Genomic DNA, 20,955 nt, shown 5'->3' on the forward strand with positions numbered 1-20,955 from the left:
GAGTGTACGATGTACTCGTCATCATTGTACACTTCTGGCTCGGTATTTATCGTAGAGCCTGTATATATGATACGACGGGCTATCCAATGGATGGACACGGTGCATTTGTGGCGTTCGCCAGAATTTGGAGGCCCCCTCTCTCCACTCCCTCCCCCCCTCCTCTCTCTTCATCTCTCCTCCGTGATTCTCCTTGACGCCACACGCAAGTCTTCCTTTCCCCTCTCCCTGTTCCCCCGACCATCAGAAGCCCTGACCTCAGGCACGTTCAATTAAAATTGAGTTTCCTGCAATTCCTTCGCTGTGCCTGGCCTAAAGTGACCTGTTTTCCTCATGTCAACAATTCAACTATAATAATAGGTGAAGGGGGTTAGTCACCATGATCATTCTCCCTATCAACATTACGCAGATCACTTGGTCAGGGGCCATCTGATTGGATTGATATCGACTTATTAGGACCCCTTGTTGCCTATCTCACACTCCTTTGTACCATTGGCGGACAAGACATTCTTTTTCATTCCTCGCGTTGTCAACATCGCGACAGACTTCGCTCCAGGTCACGCCGAACTCTCACACCGCCAGGCTCTCTACAATGTCTTCCAGTCTTATCCTATTCACCTTGGCTATTGTCTCTTCCTATACTGTCTCCGCGGTCCCCGCCCCCATCCCGTCACCATCCTATCCCGAATGCAGAAAAGGCTACGGTACAGGATATGCACATTACGACGGGTGGAAGCTGATCGGTGACGATGTGAGTAGGCAGAATACTCAGTACATCTTGGACCTCCCTCCTAATGTATTGTCTCAGCTATCCGGCGCTGTACCTGTATCGCCAGAATCAGCCTGTGTCAATGCTTGTAATCGTTACGGATCAGGTGAGTTTGTTATCCCTTTACCTTGGCGCTCCGAACTGCCGCTGATCCCTCTGGACGCTACCTTCAGCCTGCGCTGGAATCTTTTTTGACGCCTCCATCTCTCGATGCTTCCTCAAAGGGGTCCATCCTACAACCTGGTCATTTGTCCGGGGCGAAGAAGACGACGGCACAGACCTCATTGGCGGTTGTGAATTATGGTCATCCATCGTTGGACCAGAGATGGACGCGGAATGTTGCAATGTTTCATGAGTCAGAGTTCCTGGCTCTCGCTGTGACTCTGGTTTCTAGGAAGCGGTATCAAGACATGGACAATCGGGTTTAGACCCTGTAGCTGTATAATCTTCGAAGTGTTCTTGGGCGACTACCGCGTACCTCTAGATGGGAACATCAATTCGGCTGGGATGGTCATTATATTCAGTAGACAAAGCGACCAGTACATGTATCTTGGGCATTTGTTTGAGCGACGTGTGAGCACTCTGCATTTGTCAGCCGGCAGATGACATCACGATACTGATGCATAATCCGAAAACAAGAAATGCTGTTCGTCAAAGGACAAGAGACTACGGACAGAGGGATGCTATTACTCGTAAGATGTGACGGTCGAGGTTACTGTTACAAAGGTGGATGTGATTGGGATTTGTGTTGAGCAGAAAGTGATTGATAAATTGTCCGTTTTTTGCACGCGCACTTCTCCCTTCAGGCCAAGACGCCTTGGCCACTCATTACGTCGCCAGGTTTGGCGATCCTCAACGAAAGTTCCGGCACGATGACATCGTCGAATCTGCCTCCTTCCTTTTCGAGGTATTCGAATTCTTCTCTCGCCTTTTGCTCATAGTCGAACCAGTACTTTTTCTTCGAAGACCACGGAAGAACATAGGTCGTCAGCGATGGCTTGAGGGCCTTGGCACGATCGGCGAGTATCTAAGCCAACGTAAGCTAACATGGCCAAACTATATCCGAGCTCGGTCAAACTCGCCTCAGCCTTCACTTCCCTCCATAGCGCAGGCTTGTCCGAGATGATGCTCTTTATGCCCCACCTGACACATTCTCGCATTTCCTCCTTGTCGTTGACTGTCCAGGAGCAAATCCACTTGCCAGCAGCTTTGCATTCGGCCCTGAAGGCTGCACCGTCGGCAGAAGCCAGAGCCTCAAAATAAACGCTGAATCCATGACAGTGTTGGAAAAAGTACTGTCGAACTTGGGGGATAGACATAGAGATGCAATACCTGGGAAGGTAGGGCAACAGCTGGGATGCAGGGCCGATGTATTTGGGCTAAAGGATGGTGTCAGAAAACACAGTCATGCCCAGAGATTGACTCACGTGCCAAAGGCCGAGGATGATACGAGGAGCAAGCTTTGTCGCCCAATCAGGATAAGACTCGATGACAGTTTTGACCAGTCCAAATAGCTTGTAAGGTTCGTTCTCGATCTTGCAGTCCAGCTGCTGTGTCAGCGAATGACCCCGCGGCATTGCTCACATTGAGCTTGACCCCAGGATGATCCATCAGGATGTCGAGGACCTCGGTGAAGCGAGGGATAGGTTGATGAGGAGACTGCTTGGTCCTCACGTGTCTGAATCGGTTGTCAACACCTGCTCAACGACCGTGTGACTCACTCCAAGACCCCGTGCCATGGTTGCGAGTCGATTCTGCCTTGGCCATCTGTCGTTCGAGAAAGGTTCGGATCATGGAACATGACCAATTCGTTGTCGGACGTGATGTGGATGTCTTTTTGTATGCAAGTCAGAGGATGGCCTCAAAGGGAGGTGAACGCGAAGGAGGGAAACTCGGTCATAGGATACCAAGGGCAAGTGCCCCACGAAAGGATGGAAATTGACCACGCATGGGGAGAAGAGAACAAGAGGAAAGGCGATTTGGAGAAACTGCCACTAACCCGTCTCAATGCCATCTGCTCCTGCCTTACACGCTTCAATGAATGATGCGCGAGTGTTTTCAGCTGGAGGGGAGTGAGTAAGATGCACAGAAACCTATCCATTCGGGTGGCTCACGAAAGGCGGCAGAAGCCTGTGACGGAACCACGTCAGCGGAGGGGCAAATCTAGGCTTTTGACCAGCACCACTCACTCCTCGATGTCCCCAGCATTCGGGGATGTGATCCTTCTCCTCTTTGGCCGCGGGACCGAGGTCAAAGTCAAAGCCCTCTACATCCGTATCATCGGGAGACTGAATGATTTCGAAAGCGGGCGAAGGGCCGACAGAGGTCGAAGGGGAGAGCCCTGGAGTAGGCAAGTTGATTGCCATGGCTAAGGCCTCTTGGCCAGCACTCGTAGCGGTTTGCGCCGACATGATGTATCGTCGTCGTTGATGATAGGTGTGCTGGAGAGCGGTGTGAAAGCGAGCACAGAACCTAGCGGATAGGTGACGGTGGTTGTATCTGAATAAATACGTGTCTGGCACAAACGTGCGTTTGATAGGCGCAGATTGGCTCAACGGCGTGACAATGCGGGGTAACGAAATTGTGTGGAGATGCGGAGATGAATGGGACTGTCGATCCTTTATGTCTGCTTCCGAGGTATAGAAAAGGGAGAACGGAGAGTTCGAGGGGATTAATCAGACAGGAGGAGAGTGACTGTGATCAAAGCCGGAAAGTTGACTGAGAAGGAATAGATAACAACTGATAAGGGCGTGTCAGCCATGCACGGGGATGTTCAGGCGTCGCATCGATCTGACGGAGAGAAAACGAATGGGAGAACGTTCACCCACTTAGTTCACAAGTTCATCTTGTTATGTAGAGGGATGGCGCGTATGTTAAAAGATGGCGAAGAGTTTATGCAGAGGGGGAAGGGGCGGTGAAGCTGTCAAAGAGGATGATGTGACGGAGCGACGGAGCGGTTTTGATGTCTATCGAGCCTTGATCTCGTTTAAGGAGCAGATCAACGGCCGAGTGATGACTTCAACCGAGCAGGCGCTTCGCGGTGACCCATTGATAGAGAGAGTGAGTGTAAGTTTGATGCGTTCGAGGTGGCCAAAAATGCTCCGGAGAGTTTAGATGTCCCACCGGAGACCGGATTTTCAAGTGGCACAGTTCCGTCCGACCAGGATGTTTCGGCGCGAGTCGTCGCAGCAGAAAACTGGCACTAGTATCGCTGTCCTGCTGACTATGGACAAACGTGTTTGAATGGGATTGTCCACTGAGGATGGCAAGAAAGAACAGAGAGCGAATGTTGGTACTAGTTTTGGACTGATATACACGTGCGCCTCCCTCCCTTCTCTCTCTTTTTTTTGGACAAACTTTCTCTTTATTCTTTACCGTCGCTTGATCCGATGGACGAGGCGTTTTTATGGGACGCGGGGAGCATACAAAGATGGCGCGGGGCAACAGCGACAGCACAGCTGAGGAACAGCGGGAGCCAGAGGGGGGCGTGCTGCTGATGCTGCTGTTGCTAGTAGACGGTACAGTGAAATTCAGGCAAAACAAAGGGTGTACCGGGTAACTCGGTTGCGGGGATGTGAGCGACCGAACATTCCTGCGCTTAAATTGTCGCGCTTATATAGTGTCACGTGCAAGGTAGATCAAACCGAACTCTTTAAGCTTAAGTAATCTTGTCGGACCTGGCATGTCTCCTGACTAGGGTGGGTGGCATAGGATCATCGCACGGTCACTACAAATGATGAAATCTCCAACTCCTTCGGCTTGCTCTTGCTCTTGCTATTGCTCCTCTTTACACTGGGAATCCACACTTCATTCCCATGTTGACGTGAACGGCCTTGACCTCTGTGTAGTTCTCCAAAGCGTACTCTCCCAATTCCCTTCCCAGTCCAGAAGACTTGTATCCTCCGAAGGGAACTTGAGGGTGAAGCTCGTTGAAGCAGTTGACCCAGATGGTTCCAGCTTTGAGTTGCTGAGCGACTCGGTGAGCCCGGGTAATGTCCTTGGTGAACAGTCCAGCGGAGAGACCATATTCAGATTGGTTGGCCTCGGCGATGACCTTGTCCTCGTCCTCAAACTTGGAAATGACAATGACGGGTCCAAAGATTTCCTCCTTGACAATCTTCATGTTGGCGGTGACGTCTCCAAAGATGGTCTATTATGTCAGCAAAATCTTCCTTCTTGTGCTCAACCTACCGGCTCGATAAAGTATCCCTGCTTGCCGTGTCTGACACCTCCAGTGATGACTTTGGCTCCCTCCTGCTTGCCGCACTCGATGTGGTTCATGATACGGTCGTACTGAGTCTGGGAGACCTGGGGACCCTGGTAGACGTTGGCGTCGAATGGGTCGCTGCGTGTGCGCATGAGAAATCTTCTGGCGTGATCTTCCGCACGACTCACCCAACCTTGGTCTTGGAAGTGATTTCTTTGAATCGAGCGGCGAATTTGTCGTAAATGTTCTGGTGGACGAACAATCTTGTTCCAGCACAGCATGTCTGACCGTGGTTGAACCTGTCGTTGGTGAGCTTTCTGCTGGCCCTCGCCTTGACTCACAAGAATCCCTGGGCAGCATACTTGACGGCCTCTTCCAAGTCAGCGTCTTCGAAAATGATGTTGGCTCCCTTTCCACCAAGTTCCAAAGTGACCTTCTTCAAGTTGCTCTTGGATGCCTCCTCCAAGACCTTTCGGCCAACTGCGGTGGATCCAGTGAAAGCGACCTTGTCGACTTCAGGGTGAGCAGCGATGGTGGAACCGACAGTGTTACCGTATCCAGTAACGACGTTGATGACACCGTCAGGAACACCGGCCTCCTTGATCAATTTGGTCATGTAGAGGGCGGTGAGTGGCGTGAGCTCAGAGGGCTTGATGACGACTGTGCAACCGGCAGCGAGGGCTGGTCCGATCTTCCAGGAGAACATGTAGAGAGGGAAGTTCCAAGGGATAATCTGTCCAGCCACACCGACGGGTTCATGAGCGGTATAAGCGAATTTGAGGGAAGAGGTCTGTAATTCCGTAAATGTCTGACTCGGTGACAATTTACTCACCTCGATTGTCTTTCCGTGGATTTTGTCAGCCCAACCTCCATAGTAACGGAAGACGGCGGCAGATTGGGGGACCTGACAGAGACTTTGTCAACTTTGGATCCAATGAGCACCGCATCAGCGCTCACATCGAATCCCTTAGCGATGGCGAAGGCCTTTCCATTGTCCATAGCCTCAAGACTGGCCAAAATGTCGACATCCCGTTCGATCAGTTCGGCGATTCGAATGAGGTATTTTCCCCTCTCGAAACCGGGGCAGTTGGTTCCCCAAGTAGTGTCAAAAGCCTTTCGCGCGGCCTTAACAGCCACGTCGACATCAGCTCCGAGTCCTTCGTGGATCGAGCAGATGACTTCTCCAGTAGATGGGTTGACAGAGCTGTGATATGGTGTGTCAGCGGAAATAGAACAGGTTGGTGCGAGTGAGAAAAGTGGGGGTCTTGGGAGAATTCCCGTGAAACTCGGCGTGAGCGAGTGCTGTCACCGCGAACGGTGGGTAGCTGAGCCTTCCCAGCGGAGAAGGATCATTCCTCACGAATGCCTCTCTCACTCACTCAATGGTCTTGGCACCCTTGTCGACCGAGGTGGTCCATTTGCCGTCGATGAACAAGCCAAGAGGGACCTCGACCTTGCCCTTGAATCCGGCGTGGTTGAATTCGTGAGTGAACGTTTGAGCCATAGTGAATGCTGTACAAGTAGCTTTTTAGAGATGATCAGGTAGAGCGTAGTTGATCTTTTTGGGAGAGAGTGAGATGTGAACGAGAAGAGATCACGATCACCATGAACTTGCTGGCGGACGTGGGGGCTGAGGAGGGCTTCAGTCAGCCCACTTTTGGGTGGAGTGGCGTCGGTTGAATCTTAATCCGAGGGTGAGTAACCGGTTGATGTCTTATTAAATCACCATATACAGTAATTTTGTGATCGATTGCCCATGAGTCGGCCGGATCTATGGGGGAATGGTTCTAGGTGGCATATAACCGGAGAAGCGATGGGTGGTGGAGGTCCTGAGCCTGTAATGAGATGTGGAATCAGAATGGTCGTGAGCAAGGATATTCATGGTCGTCAAGGACTGGCGCCAAGCCATTCGGGGCATCGAAAGGCGATACAAAGGATGTGCCATCCTGCCGTTGAAACACTGGGCAATCAACACATTGTTCCCAATCCCGCTTAGTTTCGGATGGGATGCCACATCCAACGGCTATCAGGGAGGAATAAGGAGGCACCGAATGCAAGCACGTCGAGTCGGCCTTCGACGCAGAGCGCACTGACGGAGACGTGTACTTACCTCCTCTACAACACGTCCATCAAGTGCACAAACAGTATGCAAGAGTGAACGATATCTATCATCCGCAAGATGAGATACTTCATAAAGGTGGCAGGCAAGCACGACAGGGACACCAGATCTGCGTGGCCCGCACTTTCTTTCACTCAGCTCGCTCATTACTCTCAATCAAAGATCTCGGCGCATTGGAACGGGCGAATGACTTGCTCAACCCTTCTACTGTAGCTATAGGGCCAGAAACTTTCACAACATGCAAGACGTATCGCCCGAACCTCATTTCGGAGCAATAGAAGGATGAATATCCCGAAATTGTCCCTAGCTCGTTTCAGGCCCGGTCCGGTGCTCCATATGTCACATGTAGCGGCTTGTCGGTCCTATATAATAATAAGATGGAGGGAGGGGTCCTGTCTTCTGTCCGAGGCAGGTGGCACACCCTTGACACATGATGAACGCCCTGACTCTCCTGACACTGCTCTTACCGACTGTACTAGGATGGGACTATACCGTTGAGTTGACCGTGGATCGCTCGACAAAGTACCAGGTGGTCGATGGTTGGGGTTGTTCCGAAGCTTTTCAACGAGCCACAGACGTTCTAGGTCGGTATGGTCTCTCACCCCAAAACCAGAGTTATGTGCTTGATCTGCTATTCGACGTCGAGAAGGGAGCTGGATTCACCATCCTGCGTAATGGTATTGGATCAAGTAACAGCTCCAAAGGGAATCTGATGAATTCCATCGAACCGTACGCTCCCGCTGGACCGAATGCTACCCCCAACTATACCTGGGATCACTATAGCAGTGGGCAATTCCCTCTCTCGCAAGATGCTCGAGCTCGTGGTCTACCTTACATATATGCCGATGCGTGGTCTGCCCCCGGATTCATGAAGACGAATGACGATGAGAATAACGGAGGTTATCTCTGCGGAGTCGAAGGCACCCATTGCTCCACGGGCGATTGGAAACAGGCCTATGCGAATTACTTGATCCAGTTTTGGAAGTACTGGAACGACGCCGGAGTACCCATCACTCACCTTGGGTTCTTGAACGAACCTTCTTTCGCACCTGATTACGCCAGTATGCAATCCAACGGGACACAAGCCGCCGACTTTATTCGAGTTTTGGGTAAAACAATCCAGAAGGAGAACATTGATGTCGAGATCGTCTGCTGCGATGATTATGGATGGGAACAACAAGAAGCCTTGATGGCCGGCCTAGCAGCTCCAGATGAAAATGGAAACAGTGGCGAGAGCTACTTGTCAGTCATTTCTGGGCATGGATATGCTTCTCCTCCCGATTTCCAACTCAGCACGTCGTTGAGAGTATGGGAGACAGAATGGGCAGATTTGACGGGCGATTACACTCCTTATGAATTTTGGAACCATAGTGGACCGGGCGAAGGTCTTACATGGGCATCAAGGATCCAAGTGGCCTTCACCCAAGCCAATGTCAGCGCCTTTTTGTATTGGATAGGTGCGGAAAACTCGACAACCAACTCGGCTTTGATCAACCTGCACGGTGACGAGGTCGTGCCGAGTAAACGATTCTGGTCTTTTGCTCAGTTCAGTCGATTCGTCCGCCCAGGTGCCCGCCGCATCGACGTCCAAGGGGCAAACTCGGAACTCACTGTGACTGGATTCGAGAATGTGGATGGTACTGTCGCAATCCAGGTCTTGAACAACGCGACGACAGATACGACCATTCGTGTGCGCCTTGGCCATGGTCAACATGGGACAGTACAGTCCTATATCACAGACAATGAGCACGATCTCGACGCGATGGGTCAGTACAACCCAGGGCCACCCGGCTTCTTCGATACCATTGTCAAGGCAAAGAGTCTGACCAGTTTCATTCAAGGTTCTTGTCAGTAGGGTGAATCATATTATATTTCCATGCAACGTCATGATGTCATAAGTCATCTTCGGACTCGATAATTATCGCCGTGCTCTTGTACAGTCGCTTCTTGGTCGTCTGCAGTTTCAGGCGCGTCGTAGGCATCGTGAAACTTCGATTACGGATAGATCGTCGCCATCGTCGAGTCTTGTTGACATCTTCGAGAGTGCGAATGTAGTCTACGACGTTAGTCCAATAGCTAGTGGAGTACTAACCCTCGCGCATTTCTTTCGCGTCTCTGTGGAGTTTCGAAGCTCTTCGCGAGCAATCCTCTGGGAGCTCTTGTGCCTCACATGGGTCCATCCAATCTTCGACCTGCGTCTTCTTGGCGTGCCCTTCCCACAGACGCTGTTCATGAAGTGCGTCGTAGCCTGTATCCATCACTTCGAGTGCATCGTCAAGAGTCGCATCTTCTTGGTCTGACAGGGTGGAACTGAGGTCGTCATCGCTCATCACGCCGTCCAGGCTACCGTCGTGTGGCGCATTTTCCGCATGTCTCTCGGCCTCGACGTCATCCAATCCATCCATCGAGTCGGGTGCCGGGAGCGTACCCAAGACTGCCATGTCTCGAAAAGGCAGACTGTAGTCATCCAAGTCATAGGGCGACTTTTCCTCAATCTTCTCCAAAATCTCATCTGGGACCCATCGCTTACGGAACGCAAGCAGATCACTGATCGGATCCTCGTCTCGCATGGCAAGTGTCGATCGGATGTGCTGTATCGTAATCTCGCGCGATGGTTCAGCCTCGGGTGACAGTGTAATTGCTTGCTCAGCTGTGATAATGGTCTGAAAGACCAACGCTGCGACGAACGAAACCAAATGGTCATATAGCAGGCTTAGCGTCTCCGTAAGAACGGCCGGCTCCCCGGAGACGCCGTGTTCATTCTTCTCGATGAAGCATCTGGCTGGTCAGCTTGAGGCATGGTGTCACCACTCACTCATGCCACGTCTTCAGCTTTGAGAGATTGAAGACATCCCAGCCTTTGTGGACAAATTCGTCAACGACACCGAGGTTCTTGGCCGCCTTTCGCAATCTCAATAAGGCCGCTCGACCCTCATCGGCTGGACATTTCCACCTATTCCCTCCATTGGCCCTCATCTCGACGTCTTTCTTCCAGTACACCTCGTCAGGTCCGCCTTGTTGCTCAATCTCCTCAGGCGTCATCCCACTCGCCACCAGACGCCGCATCCGATATTTTTGTCGCATATGCCTTCGACGTAAAAGTACCCTTAAAGAGCCTTTCTGTTCTGGCGTCCGCTTCTTCTTGTTGATAGCTTGAATCTCCTCAATCATCTCTTGATCCGCAGCCATACGTCTCGTTTCTGTCGATCGTGGATGTCCGATCACTGGCGGTCCATCTTGCACGCTTGCACCGATTGGTTGACCGTTCGGACCAGTCCGTCTACTAAGTGGTTCCGCCCATTTTTGCCAGCTCGCCGCTATGAGCCGTTCCAAAGTGTCAATCTTGTCAGAGGAAAGCTCTTCCATGTAGTCTTCGAGGGCCCACTTCTTCTCAAGCTTTCTCAAGGCTTCGTCCTCTAGGGGCCTGTGAGCGGCGAGTTGTTTCGGTTGTCGAATGGATCTGAGCACCGCTCGTTTTTCATCTTTTCGAAGGATATCCTTCTCCAGGCGTGAAATCTCCAGGGACTTTTCCCTCACGGCGCTTTCGAGCCTCTCTGCAATGCTTTCTTCCTCCTTGATCCATTTAGCGCTGACCTCCCTCGCAGCTGGCGATAGACCCTCTTCCCAGGGATGTCGACTCTTGTATCTCCCAGCACGATCCCGCTGTCCTTCTTGTGATCCTGTGTTCCGCTGTACAGCAGCGAACCCATCTTCCAAGAGATCCAAGTAATGCTCCACTTCGACCTCGTGTCTGCCGATGTCCGCCGCGATGAGTTCGGGACGGAATCGTGAATGCCTCGCTAGAGCCAAAAAGAAAGCAGCCTTGTCTTCTGGCGTGAACTCGGCATTGATTGGAGGGACAATGGTCGATTTACGAAGAGAGGGAGCTTTGCGCCATGACTGGGAAATACGGGGGCCTATCAACCGATTCCTAGTATCTGAGACGTGTTCATCCAGGGCGATGGTGTACCAGCTGTCTAGCTGTTGGGTATCCGACGCGTTGTCTAGCCATAATTAGCAGGCCCGTACCACGTCTCTGGACCTACTGTGGGGCTCTGCCTCTGTCGCTCTTGCCTTTTGCTTTCGCTTTCCCGTTTCAAAAAGCTCTTGCTGCTCATCCTCGTCCATGACATGGTTCGAGTCTCAGAAGTCGAGAACTCAAGCGAACGCGGTTGTTGGAGAATGGTCCAAATTTTTTTGGGTCTGCAGTGACGACATTTTAAGCCGATGTCCAGGAGATTTATGCAGTTGCCGATCGCGTGCATGCTTCTGACTACCTCCTCCTCCGTGTACGATGCTCTTCACGCAGATGGAGGCATGTGCTAGCAGCTCTCGATTGACCTTGACCCCTCTCAGACAGTCGCCTGCTTGTCGAGGATGCTTGCTTAATGTCTCCCGCCGTACATTCGCTACGAGCCCTCTCAAACCGAAACCGATACAGGGCCGATCTCGCCGTTGGATAAGACGAACAGGTATCGTGATCCTCATCGGAGGCGGAGTCTACGCCTATGACAAGCAATTCAATGCAAGTGCTCTGAGTCGGAGCTTGAGGACGGGCTGGATAGGGTGAGCCATAGAATATTAGACGGGTTCCTGACCGCCGGCAGACTCGTGTGCACTCTTGACTGTAAGATCTGTTCATGACAGCTCGGCTGACAGATGATGAAGATAAGATCAACTTTGCCCCGAGCAAGGCACATGAGATTGACAATCTGCATCAACGTGTCGCAGACAGACTACGTTGGGTCATCGACACGAATCAAGGGCTTTATCTTAAACTCGGACAAGCACTGGGGCTACAAGCTGCGCTACTGCCAAAGCCATATCGAGAGGCCTTTGGACACGTCTTTGACAAGGCTCCTTCGGTCCCTTATGCTGAAGTTCAAGGGGTGAGTACAAGGCTTCGACTACCCACTCATCCCGCCAGGTCTTTCGACGAGATCTTGATGTCGATCCGGAGGATATCTTTGTGTCCTTCTCGCATGAGCCACTCGCTTCCGCCTCGATAGCTCAAGTCCATAAGGCGGTTCTTAGAACTCCACAAGGCGAAGAATTAGTCGTCGCGGTCAAGGTTCAAAAACCCGCCATCGAGAAGCAAATGGAGTGGGACCTGTTCTCTTATCGGTGAGTGCCACACTTTTTGCTTTGTAGCTGAAGGTGAAGCTCCCTCATGTGGGTTTGCGAAAAGATCTTTGACATGCCGAGTGAGTCCTGAATTCACAGATATGTAGCTGACAGACCCTTAGTGTACTTCGTGTAGGTGATCTCTGGCGTGCTCTACTCACGCCTAGTGCCAAATATGTCTCGGTGCAGATGAAGAATGAGACCAACTTTCAACATGAGGCGGGCAACGCCAGGCGGTGCGCAGAATTCCTCAGCCAGACTCCGGAATTGAAGGACGATGTCTATGTGCCAAGAGTCTTTGGGGAGAGTGAAGGATGTCGCGAATCGCAGCGAATCATGGTGACCGAGTGGATCGATGGGTGCAGGTGAGTGATGCAGATCCGCTCGCTTCGTGTGACTCATACATGGTTAAGGTTGAACGATCAAGCGGCTCTCGAGCGGATGGGTCTGAAAGCTCGGGACGTCATGGATTTGGTCATCTCTACCTGGGGAGCGATGACCTTCTCATGGGGTTTCCTGCACTGTGATCCGCATCCTGGCAACATACTCATCCGCCCGCACCCCAAGAAGAAGGGAAAACCTCAAATCGTGAGTTGGCCTCAGAGCGAGTTTGCTGACCGGCTCAAGGTGATCATCGATCATGGCCTGTATATTGAAAGCACAACCGAGTTCCGGGAAGATTACTGCAACCTCTGGCGGTCGCTATTCATGCTTGATATTCCTACGATCGAGCGTATAGCGCGCAAGTGGGGTATCGCGCTGGACCCGAATATGTGAGCCTTCAGCCATGGCTAGTACTGAGACTATCAGGTTCGCCTCCGCCATATTGCTTCGCCCATTCCAAGTCAAAAAGAAAACGAAGGAGGAGCTGGCGCAGGAGCCAGAAAAGACTGCATATGAGCAGCAGTTGGAGCTAAAGTCGAGGTTCAAGACCATGTTGGAGAATGAGCAGCTGATTCCGAGGGTGAGAAGGCCGCTGATCTCTTTCTGACTTCGCCCCAGGAATTGATCTTCATTGCTCGGTGTCAAAGGATGATGCAGGCGAACAACCAGTTATTAGGATCACCATCAAACAGGATCAACCTCACCGCCAAGGTGAGTTTCTACAAGACAGCCAGGCGCTGAAAAGTCCAAGTGGGCCTCTACAGGGTACACCCGTTCACTGAACGCCCCTCGCACTATCGCAAGAGTCGGTCTCAGCACATGGCTCAGTGACCGATTCCGAATGATCATCCTCAGAATGACCCTGGGATTCAGCGACCTGATCTTTTGGCTCGACCGATTGCGACAATGTGCGGTTTTCCGCAGCTCGAACGACCCGACGCTGACGCTTCACATAGATCTGCTGCCAAAGTCCAAGCGGAAAGGCTGGGAAGATCAACTGCAGGCACAGTTTGAAAGTATCGCGAAGGAGGAGTTTGGGATCGAGCTAGAAGACGACGTTTTCTTAGGCTGATGCCAGAAGCCCTCGCCTGAGATCCTGGGCATCCGAGACACATTCGATATCCCTGGCTAACCTTTAAAAAAGGATCCGTTGTGCATCGAATCCCCCCAATCTGTGTACTGCTGACTCCGCTATCATGTCTTGGCTGCCAAAGGCATGTCAGAAGCTGTCACTTACGAGGTGTATGATATTGCATTCACACCCATGCTTCCTGCCATCAGGCATCAACAGCTAATCAACCTGATCGTGGCATCCATAATCGGTCGACGTCTCATCCTGTTCCGGCGACGCTGTTTTGCAACGGAGCCAACATATCCACAGATATCCTTGAAGGCGGAAGGCGCAGCTATGAAGGGTGCTTATACAGTGCCCCTGCAGATTCGTAGATACATATCTTCGAGGGCGAAAGGCTCAGTCACAAAGGATGCTGAGTTGAATCCGTCTTTTGGGCTGTTTCAGGGCCCCAGGGATCAAGCCCCATCTCAGGCTTTCGATGTCGCCAGTCAAAAGGGATGATCGAGCCCCCCCTTGGGTAGTCCTCCGGTCTTCCTTCGCTGGGGTCTCAGCCTGGACAAACAGATCGCTCCCTCCATTATACTTACTAGTAGGATTATGATAAGACGAAGGCCCATCCTCCAGCCTGACCGCTCGCATACATACCAGTCGACTCAGGAAAGCGTTCTTCGCACATACCAGAACAACATGACGACCACTGCTGCTTTCTCCCTGGAAGACGAGGCGGGACTGGCCGGCAGGACTGTACTGTCGGATCTGAAGACGAACCAAATACCCTATGATGCCTCAGACAGTGACATTGATGAGGCGCGAGTTTTCTTCCAAGGCGAGTCTTCGTCTGCCTTAATTAGGCTCCTACAGCAGTGAACCCGGCTCACGTTATCTTCAGAGGCTTGGCCTATGATACTGGCTGGCACACCGTTGTCCTTGCCTTTGACCTTGAGCAGAGGAGCAGCGCTGGCCTCGCGAGAGCTCCGCAGGAGTCTAGGTACACTCCAGCTACTTTCACAAGCCGACACAGGATGGGGAGACGAACACGTCGAGCACGATACCAGTTCAAGTAAAGGCAAAGGCAAGGCGACTTGGGACCCTCAGTCAACCGGGCAGAGCGAAGGCCTCACAAAGAAGGATACTGCCGCTCAGCGTTATAAGACCCTTGAGAGCTGTGTAGCGAAGCTTCGCGATGCACTTTGTGCATGGCACGTATCTCTGCTGACGAACCCAGAGAAGTCAAAAGCAGATTTTGACGACAAGCCAGAGTTCTTCCAATTTCTAGCCACGGAGATAGCGAATGAGCGGCTGGATCCCGAAGGCGACTATGTGGCCTTGGATGAGGGCGCTCCGGGTCCATCTGTGGGTCAAGGATCAGCTCATCTCTTCCTCGAGAATCCTACCGATGACTTTGGGGACCAGAGCGCTCTGTTGAGATGGGCCATGGGTAAGGGTAAGATTTGGGAGTTGAGGCTGAATTGCACCTTTCAGATTACCACGACCTATTCGGTAACATGGACTCACTTTGCAAGGCTGAGGTTCTGCCTCACGAACACGAGATGAACGTGTCGGCTCTGATTCCGTACGTGAACAATTACAATGACAGAGCCGCGGCGAGCTTGGGGTTTGACACTGGAGGAGATGCCAGTAGTGACGCCATCGCAAGGGGAGCGGGGATTGCCCAGACGCTTGGTCTGAAATTTGAACAAGGAGAATAGAGGCTCCAAGTAAAGACGAAAGTCTTGCCAGTGGGTAGAGATGCATGCATCATGCATCCGGGCTGGTATCTTCGATTCAGGGTATCTAAGGGTATCTGCCACAATGCCACTCCAAATGTGGAGGAGCGTATCATGACATTCCCGCGCGTGTAAACTTGCCTTGCCTCTTACCTCAACCACGATGTCCGACCAGGAGGCAGAGCGCAAGGCCAAAGCAGCGAGGGCTAAGAAGCTAGTAAGTCGGAAACTTGACTCTATCCTTGACTGACACGGGTCAGCTCGCTGCTAGGCAGAAAGGGAAAGCAAAGGCTGCCAGTGCGGCTGCTCCCTCCTCACCGGCATCCACTGCCGTTGTCGATGAGAGTGCCGCACCGTCCGTGAGAACAAGTCTGAGCTTGGATGCGCCACCGCAGATCGAGTCTGAGGCGAAAGTGGAGCCTGGATCTGGGCCTGAGTTCAGTGTCAAACCAGAGCCAGAGTCACAGCCAGAGTCACAGCCAGAGCCACAGCCAGAGCCTGAGCCGGAAACAAAGCCCAGGTCAGAATTAGAGCTGGACCACCCCAAGTCAGATCTCGATACCATACCGGAACCCGAACGCCAGCCAAAGCCTGATCCTTCACCACAGGTAATCGGCCCAGATAGGGAGCAGACTCAACCTCCGACCCTTCCTGCTCATCCTTCAACCCCTCCGACCGACTCCCTCGGCAATCTGCAGCAGACTGTCTCTTTGCTCATCCAGGAAAGGACAGACCTGCAGGCCCAGGTGACAGAGTTACAAAAGGCGCTCAATGTAGCCAAAGGAGATTCTCAGCTGTTGATAGAAGGGCGATCGCTGATCGAGAAGCTAGAACGTGAGAAGAAGGAGCTCGAGGCAGAGTTGACAGAGGCGAGCCGGGTTGGAGAGGAAGTGGAGCAGCTCAGGCTGGAGGTGAAGCAGCTGCGGGGGGAGCTTGACATTCTCGGAGACGAGAAGAAGCGGCTGCAGGAGCAGGCTCAAGCTTCTGAGAGAAAGGCTGCGGATATCGAAAAGGAACGTGAAACGCAAATCAAGCAGCTACGGAAGGATGTGGATCGAGCGAGGGAGCGCGAAAGTGGTCTGGAGGGCGAAGTGGCGAGGTTGCGTCAGGTGAGTGTGGGTGAAGACTGAACTGACAACAGACGCATGCCGAGCTTTCTTCAAACTTGGATGCGATTACATTGGAGCGTGACCAGCTTCAGACATCGTCGTCAGCCGACTCCTCAGCTCTCGGTGTGCTGAGGTCTGAACACGAAGCATTGCAGAACACGCATGATGCGCTGAAGGCGGACCTCGCGAAACTGGACGAAGATCATAAAACCCTTCGATCATCACATGACACCCTGACGGCAGATCACGCCGAAGCGTCGTCCTCGCGCGCTGCCCTTGACGAAAGTCTTACTCGAGAGAGGGAGGAGCTATCACGCATCAGAACTGAGCTAGAGGAGACGAAGACTAAAGCAGAAGGGAGCGTCAAGAGAGTCGAGGCGGCCGAGAAGAAGCGCGCCGCGCTGCAAGAGGAGAACGGGGAGCTAGTCAAGCAATTGGAAGAGGTTAGAGGTCGGGTGGTACAGGTACTGGATGAAAAGGTCGAGTTGGCGGCCAAGCTGGAAGAGTGGGAGCGAAAGGCAGAGAAGCAGGCAGCCGACCGTCAGCGTCTGGGGCAGGCAGAGCAGGAGCTGGAGCGGGCCAAAGCTACGATCCGGGAACTAGAGTCTCAGCCCAAATCCAGCGCAATGCCGATAGCGCAAGACGAGTCTTTAATGACCCTCGAGCTATCTCGTCAAGCGGAACAGATCCGACATTTGGAAGCCTCCCTACATGCGTCAACATCTCGCGTGCATAGCCTGTCGAGGGAGCTGTACGACATGCAATCAGAGCGAGACGAACTCATTGCCTCAGGCTCTCGAAGCAGGGGACTATTCCTGGCCGACGACACAGGCTTACGGTCGCCATTATTGGGCGACTCGAGGCAGTTGTCAGTGGATGCCCTGCTTCCTGCCCATGTTCGCCGGAAACGTCAAATATCGCTGGCCGCTCTCAAAGCAAGAATGGATCACAATTCGGCAGATGGCCGCAGAGCAAGCCAGGTGTCAGCGGATGGTCAGAACGCAAAGCCAGCGCATAGTTCTGGGCTCGGCAATATGAGAAAACAGTTTGGAGACGAGATAGTCTTTTGCTGTCCTGCTTGTGAAGGCGACTTGATCACAGTATAATATGGCTCATATTATGCATCATGACTGCCTATCGCCGATGAGGGGCTTCCAGCGCGACCCGTAAACTCTCATACAAACCATCGGCTGAGTGACCCTGACTCCTAGCGTATCGACTATCCATCGAGCTTCCCAGGCTGTGATCCCTGGTCAACGGTTCGCTGAGCCGATATTGAGACTGCTTGGCAATTAGTCTTTCCATTTCAGATCGGTACCCCTGTGTCGAGTGCGAGGCGAACGGTCGACTGAGTCGCAGGGATTTGGGACGGTAGTAGGATTCGAAAATATCATAGTGATCCTCAGTCTTAGAGTATGGGTTCGCCAAGCTGCCGTTGTCCGTGTTCGTCCGTTTGGAAAGTAGAGAGGGCTGACGGTTGAGGAAATGATCGCGCGGTCTGTGCAGGTAGCCTTGACGGCAGGATGAACACTCGCATTCGATCATGGGAAAGCCACCTGGGTTTGGTGCGGACTTTCGCGTCGGTGCGTAATAATCGATGTCATGTCGATCGGGCCGTTGCACATCCGAATAGAGTTGGCTGAACCGCGATCGAGAGGGGAGACGGGTGAATCGGTCGTGCATACTTCGCGAGTCCGTGGGGGTCACGCAGGTGTCACTGTGGCTGCTGGGGTAGGAGCGATAGGAGGGGGTCTCGGATCGCGAAAATGGCTCTTGGTGGTGCGAGTCGTGTCGCGAGTCAGATCGATAGGATCGTGCGTGGGTGTATTCCATATCCATGGCGCGACGACGATCTTCTTCTGCGAAATAGCTTTCTGAGCGTCGAACGGACGGTGGATGTCTGCTGTCATTGTCAGATACCTGTCCTCCGTCGCGTTTTGTAATGGTCACTCCGTCACTCGCGCGGCTCTGGCCAGACGTGATCGTCTGCTGCCTCAGGATCAAGCTCTGCAGCTCTTTCTCAATATCAGAGGGCTGAGGCGCCGATCGAGTCTTGGCACTCCTCTTCTTGGCACAGAACAGGAGAGCAATGAAGCCTATCAAGCCACAGATGGCTAATGGTACAGCGATGGCCACGGGGTTGACCTGTCGGGCTTGCGGTGATGCAGAGTCTGACGCTTGAGCCGGGAGCAACGTGGTTAAAAGATTGTTGGGAGAGGGGGAAGTTGTGCTTGACAGAGCGGTCGAAGTGGACGAGGACCAAGTGGAAGTGGATTTGTGCCATTTGGTCGTAGTTGCCGACGGCGAGACGGCTGAAGTTAGCGGTTTCTGTTGGCGACGATGCTCACTGGCACTCCAAGGGGACTCTGAAGCTGTCTCGGAAGCCGTCCACCACTTGGTTTTATGAGTGGTGGAATAGTCATCATCCCCATCATCGTCTTGCCAAGCGTGAGCTCTCAACGAAACCTTGACACGCACATTTGTTATCCCTCCAAGACCCGTCGTCTGAGTCCTGCTTGTCAAACTTGTATCCTTTCGTGTAACCCTTTTCATCGTCATCATCGCTGGAACGACTTTCTCCGCGCGGCAGTAAAGTCGAACCAGCGAGAAATAATGTCAATGTCATCGAGCTCCTGGCCAGAGACGCGGATGATCGAGGCATGGTGCCGCCAGGGCAAAGGATCGGAGCTACAAGCACACTGTGGAGAGCAGACGCACAGCGTCGATATAGTGATGGTCAGTAGCCTAACGGTGAGAGTGTAGCACATGCAATGGACGACGTGATCAGATATCAAGCCAGACAACAGATAGCCATCTAGGATCAGCTGAGACGCAAGTCTGACATTGTCAGACGATCTGAGACATTGGTGCATCTATTGAGCCACTGTCTGGACTTTTTCTGTCGTTGTTTCCGGTTGAACGTGCGTTCCCTCTGGGGTCATCTGAACTCCTTCTTGATCCTCGAATGATCGGAGCCCACGGAGTCCCCACCTGTCAAGCATAGCCTTGTCCTCATCCCAACCGGAGCAAGGTGTGGTGAGCATTCGCTCGCCGGTGAAGATGGCATTGGCTCCAGCCATGAATGCCTATCGTCAGTAGACTCCCGGAGCAGATTCTTACCATTGCTTGCTCGGTTTCGGAGAATGTATGACGACCCGCTGCAAGTCGAATGATGGTTTTGGGCAGGACAATTCGGGCCGTGGCAATGGTTCGGAGCACGGTGTGGACGGGAACAGGCTGTGGTGGGTCAGACATGATTCTGAGACATTCGGCTCACCTTGTTATCCTCGAGCGGAGTCCCGGGAATAGGTACGAGCGTGTTGACGGGGAACGATTCGGGGTGCTCATCAAACCTAAGATAGTTAGACACGCTTCCATATGCGACTCTCACCTAGACACTTCGTGAATCAGGCCGACGCGGTCCGCATCTTCTTCACCGAGCCCAAGAATACCTCCCGAGCAGACAGAGATACCTGCGTCTCGAACGGCCTGAATGGTCTCCAGCCGCTCGTCATACGTTCTACTCGTGATGACCTGCTCATGAGCTGGGTTTCGGTCATCATTCTCACTGATGGGTAGAATTCTCGACTTGTATCCAGGTTGTGATTATAGGCGCTGAGACCAGCTTCTTTGAGTCGTCTCGCCTGGTCTGCGTTCAACATGCCAAGAGTAGTGCACACTAGTGGTCAGCAGATATAAACGGCGTTACTCGCCCTCCATCCCCATGCCTCGAACTTCCGACACCATCTTGAGGATCTTTTCAAAGCCGCTCTTCTTTCCGGCCAAATCTCTCCACGCTGCGCCCATACAGAATCTAGTCGACCCGTTCGCCTTGGCTTGACGAGCCGCTTCCAATACAGGCTCAATGTCTACAAGTCGAGATGACTTGGTCTGGGTCTTGTAGGACGAGGACTGAGAGCAGTACTTGCAATCTTCCGTACATCCTCCGGCTATCAAGGTCAGCTGGGTAGCGCGCAAAGGTTTCACTTTTTATGTTCATCAGAGTGCAGAGCTGAATTCGGGAGGGGTCATGATATTTGCGGTGGATGGACGCCTGAATCGTCAGACTCGTCCGACCCTTCTGCTCACAGCTCGAAAGATGTTGTCCATTAATGGGGCATCGAAGATGCGTTGAATTTCGGAACGTCGCCAGTCATGTCTGATATCAGGACGGGACTGGGTCGGCGCTTCGGCAACGGTTGCGAGGCCGCGGGATAGAGCGATGGACCCTACTCTGACAGAGCCTGTAGCTCTGGGAATGGTCAAAGCTGCCATGATAACTCTAGGAAGAGAGAGAGGTCTGAAATCAAAAGCAGCACTGGCTTATTTTTTCAAGTTGTGCGGAAATCCTTGAATGGTGATTGGTAGAGGTTGACGCAGACAACCGCATCCTCATCATTCAGGATGCATTGCCTATCATACTACAGATGCACATACGACCTCG

At 52.6% G+C, this 20,955-nt stretch overlaps 10 protein-coding genes across 10 annotated transcripts; 5 read left to right on the forward strand and 5 right to left on the reverse strand.

Moving 5' to 3' along the window:
- Positions 1-393: 393 nt before the first annotated feature.
- BD324DRAFT_617950 (hypothetical protein) lies at positions 394-1,476 on the forward strand. Its single transcript, XM_022014972.1, has 4 exons — positions 394-748; positions 806-872; positions 940-1,339; positions 1,406-1,476. Exons 1-3 carry the CDS (start codon positions 590-592, stop codon positions 1,119-1,121), a joined length of 408 nt encoding a protein of 135 aa, XP_021872806.1. The 5' UTR covers positions 394-589; the 3' UTR covers positions 1,122-1,339; positions 1,406-1,476.
- A 92-nt stretch (positions 1,477-1,568) lies between these two features.
- Positions 1,569-3,132, reverse strand: BD324DRAFT_641257 (PLC-like phosphodiesterase; the record flags this gene model as incomplete). Its single annotated transcript, XM_022017411.1, has 7 exons — positions 1,569-1,793; positions 1,849-2,145; positions 2,194-2,313; positions 2,351-2,444; positions 2,488-2,599; positions 2,766-2,828; positions 2,943-3,132. The coding sequence occupies 7 exons, from the start codon at positions 3,130-3,132 to the stop codon at positions 1,569-1,571; spliced, it is 1,101 nt and encodes a 366-aa protein (XP_021872807.1).
- A 1,269-nt stretch (positions 3,133-4,401) lies between these two features.
- Positions 4,402-6,667, reverse strand: BD324DRAFT_617960 (aldehyde dehydrogenase). Its single transcript, XM_022014973.1, has 7 exons — positions 6,353-6,667; positions 5,931-6,177; positions 5,806-5,877; positions 5,315-5,763; positions 5,162-5,272; positions 4,958-5,111; positions 4,402-4,916 (listed from the first exon to the last, which is right to left on the reverse strand). The coding sequence occupies exons 1-7, from the start codon at positions 6,475-6,477 to the stop codon at positions 4,554-4,556; spliced, it is 1,521 nt and encodes a 506-aa protein (XP_021872808.1). The 5' UTR covers positions 6,478-6,667; the 3' UTR covers positions 4,402-4,553.
- Positions 6,668-7,187: 520 nt separating this feature from the next.
- BD324DRAFT_617963 (glycoside hydrolase superfamily) lies at positions 7,188-8,720 on the forward strand. The gene is made up of 3 exons (XM_022014974.1): positions 7,188-8,508; positions 8,573-8,622; positions 8,704-8,720. The coding sequence occupies exons 1-2, from the start codon at positions 7,523-7,525 to the stop codon at positions 8,580-8,582; spliced, it is 996 nt and encodes a 331-aa protein (XP_021872809.1). The 5' UTR covers positions 7,188-7,522; the 3' UTR covers positions 8,583-8,622; positions 8,704-8,720.
- Positions 8,721-8,948: 228 nt separating this feature from the next.
- Positions 8,949-11,271, reverse strand: BD324DRAFT_617965 (hypothetical protein). The gene is made up of 4 exons (XM_022014975.1): positions 11,139-11,271; positions 9,908-11,096; positions 9,185-9,870; positions 8,949-9,148 (listed from the first exon to the last, which is right to left on the reverse strand). Exons 1-4 carry the CDS (start codon positions 11,218-11,220, stop codon positions 8,985-8,987), a joined length of 2,121 nt encoding a protein of 706 aa, XP_021872810.1. The 5' UTR covers positions 11,221-11,271; the 3' UTR covers positions 8,949-8,984.
- A 115-nt stretch (positions 11,272-11,386) lies between these two features.
- Positions 11,387-13,672, forward strand: BD324DRAFT_649046 (mitochondrion protein; the record flags this gene model as incomplete). The annotated part of the gene is made up of 13 exons (XM_022017928.1): positions 11,387-11,658; positions 11,700-11,719; positions 11,761-11,981; positions 12,020-12,216; positions 12,256-12,296; positions 12,339-12,348; positions 12,384-12,581; positions 12,630-12,804; positions 12,844-12,989; positions 13,027-13,180; positions 13,219-13,311; positions 13,352-13,508; positions 13,557-13,672. The coding sequence occupies 13 exons, from the start codon at positions 11,387-11,389 to the stop codon at positions 13,670-13,672; spliced, it is 1,800 nt and encodes a 599-aa protein (XP_021872811.1).
- Positions 13,673-13,961: 289 nt separating this feature from the next.
- Positions 13,962-15,447, forward strand: BD324DRAFT_299776 (hypothetical protein). Its single transcript, XM_022012422.1, has 3 exons — positions 13,962-14,501; positions 14,565-15,113; positions 15,158-15,447. Exons 1-3 carry the CDS (start codon positions 14,273-14,275, stop codon positions 15,382-15,384), a joined length of 1,005 nt encoding a protein of 334 aa, XP_021872812.1. The 5' UTR covers positions 13,962-14,272; the 3' UTR covers positions 15,385-15,447.
- Positions 15,448-15,550: 103 nt separating this feature from the next.
- Positions 15,551-17,630, forward strand: BD324DRAFT_679470 (hypothetical protein). The gene is made up of 3 exons (XM_022019041.1): positions 15,551-15,619; positions 15,663-16,511; positions 16,544-17,630. The coding sequence occupies exons 1-3, from the start codon at positions 15,566-15,568 to the stop codon at positions 17,615-17,617; spliced, it is 1,977 nt and encodes a 658-aa protein (XP_021872813.1). The 5' UTR covers positions 15,551-15,565; the 3' UTR covers positions 17,618-17,630.
- Positions 17,631-17,645: 15 nt separating this feature from the next.
- Positions 17,646-19,173, reverse strand: BD324DRAFT_649049 (hypothetical protein; the record flags this gene model as incomplete). Its single annotated transcript, XM_022017929.1, has 3 exons — positions 17,646-18,823; positions 18,860-18,949; positions 18,990-19,173. 3 exons carry the CDS (start codon positions 19,171-19,173, stop codon positions 17,646-17,648), a joined length of 1,452 nt encoding a protein of 483 aa, XP_021872814.1.
- A 105-nt stretch (positions 19,174-19,278) lies between these two features.
- Positions 19,279-20,596, reverse strand: BD324DRAFT_299828 (hypothetical protein). Its single transcript, XM_022012423.1, has 7 exons — positions 20,499-20,596; positions 20,225-20,461; positions 20,081-20,190; positions 19,903-20,045; positions 19,789-19,864; positions 19,632-19,748; positions 19,279-19,597 (listed from the first exon to the last, which is right to left on the reverse strand). Exons 1-7 carry the CDS (start codon positions 20,509-20,511, stop codon positions 19,385-19,387), a joined length of 909 nt encoding a protein of 302 aa, XP_021872815.1. The 5' UTR covers positions 20,512-20,596; the 3' UTR covers positions 19,279-19,384.
- Between the last annotated feature and the right edge of the window lie 359 nt (positions 20,597-20,955).

The sequence above is a fragment of the Kockovaella imperatae genome, assembly GCF_002102565.1.
Source record: "Kockovaella imperatae strain NRRL Y-17943 chromosome Unknown BD324scaffold_3, whole genome shotgun sequence".
NCBI lineage: Eukaryota > Fungi > Basidiomycota > Tremellomycetes > Tremellales > Cuniculitremaceae > Kockovaella > Kockovaella imperatae.